This window comes from Seriola aureovittata, chromosome 18 (assembly GCF_021018895.1).
Source record: "Seriola aureovittata isolate HTS-2021-v1 ecotype China chromosome 18, ASM2101889v1, whole genome shotgun sequence".
Taxonomy (NCBI): Eukaryota; Metazoa; Chordata; class Actinopteri; order Carangiformes; family Carangidae; genus Seriola; species Seriola aureovittata.
The window spans coordinates 15,070,901-15,081,036 of NC_079381.1; the positions used below are offsets into that span (position 1 = coordinate 15,070,901).

General features: G+C 41.3%; 1 protein-coding gene across 1 annotated transcript in view; it reads right to left on the reverse strand.

Annotated features, from left to right (window-relative positions):
* The window catches only part of LOC130186481 (astrotactin-2-like), a 248,702-nt gene that overhangs the window by 40,093 nt on the left and 198,473 nt on the right, over window positions 1-10,136 (reverse strand). Inside the window, exon 17 of the mRNA XM_056403643.1 lies at window positions 6,431-6,753. Coding sequence (XP_056259618.1) covers window positions 6,431-6,753 — 323 coding nt within the window. The remainder of the gene's footprint in view (window positions 1-6,430; window positions 6,754-10,136) is intronic.

The following is a 10,136-nucleotide window of genomic DNA, read 5'->3' on the forward strand; positions in this document are numbered from 1 at the left end:
GGGGAAAAAGGTTATTACATTTTTCCCCCCTTGCCTGAACCCATGTGGCTAACTGCTGCCAGAAAACAACAGCAGCAGGGGTCTTGCCACCTCATGTCAATGTGAAGCAGGCCACAGACAAAAGGCAACACGAAAAAACTTGGACTCAAGGTCTGTGCATGCACACAGACTAGACAAATATGAGAAATGAGAAATGACCTCCGCTGCTAGGGGCAAAAGAGAGAAAGACCACAGGACCGCCATGCGTTTACCACCACCAGATTCCTAGAAAAACCCCATATGGGTCTGCGCGCTTGATTGCATGGCTGCACATGTGAAAAATAGACAAAGCGATTACCGCCGTGTTTATGTTTGAAGAGTAATGCAAGCCAGTCTCCACTGGGTAAACAGGGAATCTAATTGTGGTTTACAGAATGAGGTGGGGGGTACGGTGAGGGGTGGGGGTGGGGGTGGGGGGTGGGTGGGGGGGACAGGAGGTAAAACAGGGATGAGGATTTAGAGAAAAGCAAGAAAAAGTGATAGTTAGCTAATGCATGTAAAGTGATGAAATGTCAAGTGTGTGGTGGTGGAGACAGCATTATGTCCTGCTGTTGCAAGAAAAAAAAAAAAACGTCTGGGGTCAGTAAGGAAAATCCTTTAGTGATTTGTAGAGACATATGGAAAGGCCCAGGAGAGAATACTCAATGCAGTTACTAGATCAGCCACAGCTGAAAAGCGGAGGATACCCTATACTTTATTGATTAACTAAAGATCATGCATTTCCCAGAACACTATAGATCCATATACATTATGTGTTGGCGGGATAAAAGTAAGTAACAAACCTAATCTTGGTCTATGCTTCATGTTTGAAAAGCAAGTGTTTTGACAAAGACGGTCCTGCTGGAGCGTTGACTGTAACAGTGTAAGACAGTTTATGTGCAGTCACGACAGATTCGCTGTCAGGAACTGGTGATGCCCCTATGGTTACAATAACACATGGTTTTACCGTTTCACAAATATGCCACGATTCATCTGCATTGACCTTATCGATACTGAACAAATTGAGCTGAAATGTAATCACCCCCTGCTTTGAGAAGAAGACAAGATCAGTGAGCAGCGAGGCCACTGAGCATCAGCAACAGCTCCAGCCGCAAATTCCAAGCCTTGACGTCATTTGGGCCGGGCAGACTCACTGGCACCAAAATACTATTTGGACCTTTCACTTTCGTGGAAGCCTGTCGTGACTTACAAGAAGGCAAGGGAGGCCATTGTGACCTCTTTAATGTATTAATCTGTTTGTCTAGTCTAAGCCGACCATATTACTGTCTATCTTCAGAGGCTAATACATGAAAACACTGGCCAGCTGGCCCACAGTATTGATTTATAAGATGATCACCACTGGTTGTAAAGAGTCTAAGTCAGCACACACAGGACACCATCAATGGTGACCTAACTGTGCGTGTGTGTGTATGTTTGTGTGTGCGTGCGCACACGAATGCGTTTATGGGACCCTTCAAATCATTTAACGCTAATGGTGTTAACAGAGGAACCAATGGGCTGTTTCTAGGAACCTTATCAAAAGAACTTCCAGGAAAATGGACACAGGGGACAGATGGGAGGGTGGTTCACCCAGAGGTGGATGGGGGATTGCCATGTCACTGGAGAACCCTCTAACAGCAGGTATTGTTTTTCAGGTGTGTCATCTCTGTCTGCTAACTTGACCTGACATTGCCAGCAATGTCAATTACACTATTACTGTCTTACGTTTTATTGTGTGTAACAAAACAGCAATCTTAGCCAACAATAACAAAGCCAACACAGAAAGGGAATAAAACACAATTATGAGCAAATAAAACTTGTTTTCAGTTATGATTTAATGATATAACAAACACTGGGATTTCATGCTCTGTGTAGAACTTTTCTTGTGTCCTTACCACTTGATGAATCTAACAAATGTGTATATATTTGTTTTCAAGTGCTCTGTTATTTTGACTAATAGTCTTAGTGAAATATCAAAAGAAAAGTTACTTGATACTTGGTGAAACCACAGCGCAAAGACTGTGGATTTCATCCATCCAAGGTATCTCTTAATGGCCAATATAAACAGGAGGAATGATTACAACATACAAAATCTTTTACAATTTCAGATGGGCACCTGACTATTGTTTTTAGACAGTCTCTGCAAATTGCAAACCTATCCTATAATGGAGTGATTACCAATGCTGCCTTTGTATCATTCATTGTCAAAGCACATAGGCTAGATGAGTAACAGGGGATTTTTGGGCTTGGGCTAGGGCTTGGATCTTTCTTTCTGATTTAGTGTCACTGCAGTCAATTTGTAGCAAAAAGGACAAGTCTGCACTCCTGCTGATGCAATAAGGTTTTATGGACCAAATGTTGACTACAACATAGTAGGTACAAGTCATACAGGGTCTATATGCATCTCTTTGATGACCTAAAGGAGCTTGCACTCTCCTTGGTACTGAAAAGATGTCTCTGGAATCAAAACATTTTTTTTTTTTTTTTTTTTTTATAAATGTGTGAATTATGCTGTGTGGTAGATTATTGCCTATAGAATGGGAAAATGCTGGCTGCATGCTACTAGACACTGGGCATACTTTGGCTTGTGTTCATGATTATGTTCACTCCACTAATAACTGGATACTGCACTGGTTAAAAAAAAAGTCCCCAAAAAGCAAGCTCCTCCCACCCTTTGCAAATATATATTTTTATGCTGTGTAACGCTGCCACCTCTTTCGTTTTGGTGCAGACACATTGTTGCTCCTCGGAGCCCCTCCTGCCCCTCCTGAAAAAATTCTAGACACGCCCCTGCGAGGAGCTGCAGTAGTGCGTTATGGTGAGAGAATGACAGCATTCTGACCCATTAAACTCACAACCAATTTGTTCAAAAGGTTTGCCATAATTCAGTCACAGCAACACGGGACATAGGTCCACTGGCAAGCTCCACAGGCGTAAGCTTATTTATTTATCCACTGAGGTATTTTTCTCTGGCACTAAAACAGGGGAGTATCTGTGTGCGTGTGTGTATTTGCATGCACACTCCAGGCCTGTAAGCAAGACCACCTTAGTCGAGTCCAAGCCAATTACAAAACCAGTTCCAGTCGCATTCAAGTCAAGACCAGATTTAAAGCGAGCCAAGTCTGAGAGGGAGTAAACCTCAAACCTTTCCTTCCAAATGCAAAACATACTAACTGAGTATCTTACAGACCACTTGAGATAATGAAGTATCAACAAATTTAGCGATACATGCAACTGATGAATGCATAAGCAAGTTAACTACAGGTTTTTACAGGTGAAATTCCTTCTATTGCTAAAAAGACCCAATCTAAAATAAACCCAATAATAAAATGATAATAATAATAATAATAATAATAATAATAACAATACAATGGAAGTGAATAGAAGTTTATTAGAACTTCTACCTACTGAAGAAATAGTCCCTGTTACAACAGTTGACTTATCAAAGAATTATCCAGAATTAAACACTGCATCTGGAAAAAAATATTGCAGTTATATTTTTTTAAATGTCGTTTTCATTTGGATGTAGGAGGTAGATATCACAAAATCGTCAACAGTTTTAAGTGGAACTATTTGCACGGATAGATACTATAAGAGGTGAATTTCTCTCTGTCCGGGTGAATCAAATTTAACATGTTTTTAGGAAATACCCAGATAACTACCCACCGTTGTCTGATAGGATCAGTCTTTCAGGTATTATTTTCCCCAAATCCTTAACTAGTCAATGGTAATGTCAGTACTTGGCACATGCACAAAGAAATACTTTATTCCCCATTCTCCTCTTTGACAGAGCCACACAGAGCAAGCAAAGGAGAGGGCAGACATGCCAGTCTACTTTTCTGCCATTTAGTTGTGTTTCTTTTCAGTCCTGCTAGTGGTCTTTTCAAAGAAGGGGTAATTTCACACTGTAACAAAATCCCCCTCTGGCTTAATAATGAGGAGATTGATGTGAAAGGGACATGACATGTCCTGTCAAACAGTCAGGCAGCCAGAGAGAGGCCACTGAAAGATGCAGGTAGCTGAGAGAGGAGGGAGAATAGGAGCCAAAGAAAGAGTGACAGGTCCATGTAAGTCCAGTATTGGGCAAACGCGGATGCATGCATACAAATAGGTATATACATATAAGTATGACCTAATCATAAACTGGACAACTAAGCCTCTATTTTGATTGCATCAGTAGGTTTAAGGTAAAAAAAAAAAAAGAAAGAAAAAAAGAACCTCATCTCTGGGAAAGCTTTTGCAACACGGCAGCCGTCTTTCCCGACAGACCCAGCCAAGTAGAAAGACAGTCTCAAGTAAAAGTGTGTGTGACAGAGACACACACAAATACGAAGAGAGAGAGAGAGAGACAGAGACAGAGAGAGAGAGAGAGAAAGAGAGAGCGAGTGGTTGTGTGTGTGGAGGAGCAGGTTGTTGTGTCGCTCGTCTCTAATGCAATATACGTATGTGCCTTTCAGAGTAGCAGCAGCAGCAGTTGCGGCCAGGAGAAGAAGAGAAAAGAGAGGAAAAGAGGAGCAGAGTGATGGACTCCCCTCCCTCCCAAGAGGTCGATGACATCAATAAGAAGCTAATAATCCTGCCTCAAGCTACCTCAGAGGGGCTTGCCAGAGCGATCCACTGCAGTCTACCCCTTCTCCTCCTCCTCATACATCTCTACATCCCCAGAAGACCACGGGTTGGGCAGGGGGGAGAGAGAAGGATGGATAGTGAGGTGTTTGGAAGAGAGGGAAAAGAGACATTTTGCTCTTCCTCACGTTTAGCTATCGATGAGGCCCACTAGGGACCGTCTGCTATTGATTGTGCCTTCTTTTCATTGGGGCTGTGGTGCTTGTTATGGGTGGCACGTATAGGGGGCTTTGTGGCTTTGTTGTGTGTCTGTGTGTGATATGAGTGTGTGTGTGTGTGTGTGTGTATGTTCATGAGTGCATGTATATATATATATGATTTGTGTGTGTGTGTGTGTGTGTGTGTGTGTGTGTGTGTGTGCGTGCATGCGTGTGTGCACACATGTTTGCCTCTGGTATTGTTGTTGCCTGCAGTAATTTCAGAAGGTAAGGTAATTAGATGCTTGATTGGGGTGGGGGGTGGCGGCGTGAACCAGTCTGCTCCCTATGGCGTGTGCATGGGTGTGTGTTGGGTGTGAGTCACCTGCAAACAGCTCTGCGTTGGCTTACACACGCACAGAGGAGACATGCACCGGATGCTAGGTAGCGAGACAATGTCAAGATGAAATCCAAACAGAGCAGAATGTGGTAAACTAAATGTCAAGTGAAGCCAGAGCCCCCTTCTAAATTACCTTATGGAAAAGAAATCCGATATGATTAACTTGCACAAAGATCCAAAGACTTCTCATACAGGATGAATCATACACACAACATGTGGCCATTAAGCTGATATTACATTCAGCTGTGTATGCTTGTTTAGAAACAGACACACATACATATCTCACACATATACACACCGACTTCCCCACAAGAGGAGAAAACCATGATGTCATCGTTTTTATGCCCTCTGTATTACAGTGTTCATTTCCAGTGGACAAAGTTAGCCAACTAATGCCACCTAGAGGTGAATCGTTACAACTGCATCAGTTAGACGACAGTACACATGTACAGTATGAAAGAAGGACTATGCCACCACCGCATGGCATGACACTGGGGAAAAGTAAAATATACTGAACATTAAGCATTCACCTCCTGCACAAACAGGGCAGCCGAACATGTGTTTTAATTTGCTTCACACTGACAATAGGCGTTTGCAGACGTTGCAGCATAATCACATGCCAACTTTTATTTATTTTAATTACTCATTTTTAATAAATTGACACCGTTTACAATCATATAAACTAACCACTCATACAATGTCATGAATGAATTTAAAGGAAACCCTATTGATGACATTATGTCGATGTTCATTCCTCTTATTCAACAATATGTTTGATGTTACAATGTACTGATGAAAGTTGATTCCTGGATGTGGATGTTTTTGCTCTCGGTGGGTCTGTTGATGCGTCACATCTCTTGACTTGATTCCCCAGTTATACGGTCACTTTCTAATCCTCTCTCTCTCTTTCTCTCTCCTTCACACACGTGCACACAAGCAGACACACACACACAAACACATTCTTATCTTTGTCTTACTATATTTGTGGAGGCCCGTCGTTAAGATAATGCCATTCAGATAATTCCCCAGCCCTTTACCCTGATTTTAACCATCACAAGTGAAGGCCTAACCCTGACCTGAGCCTAATTCTATTCTCAACCCTAAAACTAAGTCTTAACCCTCAAACAACTCTTTGAAGGTTTGTCAGAAAGTGAGAACTAGTCAAAATTTAGTCACTTTCCCAAAAGGTATAAAACTCAAACTGGTCCTAACAATGTAGAGCTACACACGCCCCATGTTGCTTTCTCACCTCTTTGGTGACGTTGTCTTGGACCAGACTGTAGAGGGGCACCACGCGGCTGACTTCCAGCAGCACAGGGATGGGGGAAGGCTGCTCTCCGCTCCTGCCGTTACCACTGCGGCCTCTCCCTGACACTCCTCCCATCATGGTCTGGTGATGGCACAGGTGGCAGCCAGCTGGACAGCTGCCCTTCTCCTCGCAGCGGATCTCCACGCCACTCACCATGTCGTCAGACAACAGCTGGCTCTTCTGCAGCGCAGACAGGTAGCTGATGAAGGGAACCGACTTCAGCTCTCGCCGCCCTCCTCCTCCGACCCCTTGGTCTGTTGCCTCTGGAGGGGTAGGCAGGAAAGGAAGGGGGGATACGTGGGTATAGGTAGAAGGGGGGTGCAAGTAAAGATAAACAAAGTTAACAACAATAACATTCATTCCAGGAAGTGTGCATTCACACCACAGCTATTTATTTCACTTCCACTGCATTTTTTTTCCAAATTACAAAAGCAATCCCCTCTTCCTCAACTTTCTCTTATCTTTATTATTTCCATAAAGCAGTTTATGAGTTTTAATTTGGACAAGCAAAGAACATTCACAGTCCCTCAGTTGGATAGACTATCCGCATCTGGATTTATTTTGCTTGCTGCCAAGGAAAAGAAGAAAAAACAACAACTAATCCCTTACTGTCATCAGCTTTCATGGACAAAGGATGAATGGGAGGGTGGAGGGAGGGGTGTCACTAGCTTCTTCTCCTGAGTGTCAATTACCACTGTTTGATGTTCTCACTGGAGTTGGGGAGGGGGGGATTCTTTCTCATCATTTCCTCTTTCAGCGAGAAAACAACACACCATGCGGAGAGAGGAGACAGCGACAGAAGCAGGGGAGGAGTAGAAACAGGAGGGAATGCTACTTGGGTGTTGAGTGATTCATTTGGAGGACACATCAGGCCACATGTTACACTGGAGCAGATCTGCCATCTGTGCTGATGTGGCAGATGTGCTTTTGTGTGTATTTGCTTTACAAGAATAGAAGAAACACATTCGAGTCTTCCAAATGAGTGAGACAGGATTCTTTCTAATGACAAAAAATAAAAATAAAAAAGTGTATTAAAGTTGGGATTACTGGCTTATGATGTGCCACTGAGACATTGTGCATCATCAGTCACTGCTACAAAATGTGGAGAAACCATAATGTGTGATTGGGGTTTAAAACACTGAATATGGGTTACACTTCAATGTAGGTTGTTAGGGTATTGAATAACCTGCAGATTAATGAACCTTTTTGTCCGAATGAAAAAACAGACAAGAATAAATGTATAAAAATACAAATGTCTAAGTTACGATCACACCCCCCCCACTCATGATGACACACACACGGATGGATTGATCAGATTACCAATGTTTACATTATTATATAAGCGCATATAAAACACACACATACACCTACAAACCAAGAAATAACAAGGGTGAGGGTTAGACAGCAGGAAAAGCGTTTAAATTGTTCAGAGTGTGTTAATTGAGATCAATTAGGTAATAGTTTTAATGACAGTGAAATCAAATATCCCTTAAGTATTCTTGGTGGGAAAAAGACATACAGTGCATGAACTATAAACTACCGTGTGTGCGTGTTTGCGTGAGAGACAGAGAGAAACAAGTATTAATGTGTTGAAATGTGCCAATTTCCCTTGGAGTCCTGTAACATCAACACTTTTAAATAAGTTAACCCGAGACACGAAAAGGGTGTGTAAACTTTCAACCTTTCATTTCTCAAACACATACACAAGCCAACACATGTGCTTTACCAGCGAGCATTTAACAGCTCTGAGAAAAACAGAACACAGGTGGGGATGTTTTCAAGGGCTATTTTCTAACTAAAATTATCTGCAGGGGGAAAAAAATCACGGAGGTGTCACGTTGACATGATATTTCAACCATGCAAACACTAAATACAAAAATTATCTAATTACAGTGTATTTCGAATGAGTTTTCAATTTCAAGTAAAAGAGAACAAAATGCCTCAATGTAACAAAAAGTTTTGTTTCTTTTTGACATTGCAAAATCACATGATTACAGATCATGTAAAACTGTTTAAAAAAAGGCCGTGTTCTGTTGAATTGTTAAAAGACTAAAATGGCTTTACATTAATTATTAACATGCACATATAAAATTCCTAAATTATTCATTTACATACTTTAGCATTTAAATGAAATTAAATGATGAAAACAAGAACAGAGAAGAAAGTAGCTAAAAGTAAAACTAATTTTAACGTAGCTATTTTACTTATTTATTTTAGTTAACTTAGCTTTTTTCTATCTGAACAATATGTAACTCACTAATTAAAAGTACATAATACTGATTAGAAATGCAAAATTTTAAGACAAGAAAATGGTTATAGCTAAGAGGCTAGAAGACTTCATAACCAATATTAAAAACTAACTGGCAGTATAAAATGTATTATTGTAACAAATATATATAATAGAATATATTGGTATTAGTTAGAAAAGAAAAAAAACAATGATGCATAGTATTCAATTATTCAATGAAAAGTGCACCACAGGTCACTGGAACTTCCAAATTCCCAGAAAAAAACATTAAGGACTTATGTCCTAAATTGTAGCTATGATCCTGTCGTGTACGTTTGTGTGTGAGAGGGGATTGTCTGTACATACATCTATTTATGTATGTCTTTGTGGTTTACTCCCTGTGTGTGTCTATAAGACACTGGCAAGCAGTTGAAAGGGTGGGTGGTAACTTCAGTATGTAAACAGGCTCAAGGGGTGGCCCAAGAGCCCAATTACATGCATTTCTTGAGGCAACACAGACACAGAAAGGAGCTGTCGTCACCCAGCTCTCACAATAAAGCCCTGTAGGTCAGACTGGCTGTGGCTAGCCAGGCTAATTCACTCTTTAATTGATTTCACCCCTGATGACAATTGTTTACATCTATGTTAACAGCTGCATTTCATGAAATATTTGGCACTGTCAAGTATTTATGGGAAACAAAACATAATTGAGGCAATATGATTGTCAAAGTACACTGACATCAGGGCCTTACTTCCTGTACAATCTTGTTTTCTCTGTTTCTGAATTTACTGTTGGATTTTTACAACTTCTTCTTGGTTTGGTTAAGTGTCTTTAAAGTAAATCACATTTTGAGCCTGGTATAGTAAGCTGATGTAACATGTAATTTCCTTCTGGGATCACTGAAATGCTATGTCTGTGTGTGTGTTTATTTGTGTTCGTGCAATGTACAGTTTCACTGAAATTACCAAAGGCGACACCCTTCACAAGGAGAAATTAAATTGGACCACATGTATTTTTGTGCGGTTATGGGGGGGGGGGGGGGGGGGGGGGGGGGGGGGGGGGGGGGGGGGGGTCGTCATTTTGCCTCTTTATAAACTATGACAGCTCTTTGCTGTGTCGAATGAATGTGATGCTTATGCAACACTTGCCGGTCATCTGACACAGTGAAGAGATGAATGGAGTGAATTTCACTGCCATTGATCTTGTACTGCCTTTGTTAATTAAAAATTCTTTCTAGACTGGTTGCTGTATAATTACTCATCAGGGACACAGCCCCTCTGGCCAGGGTTATGTTGCCCAGGCAACAACAACAAAGGTGTCAAATATCTTCCATAGCAATTTAATACAGATGTTGTTGATATGGTTGCTGTTGGCATTGTTGTTTTTGCTTAATTAAAACAGCAGCAAGTGCTAGATGT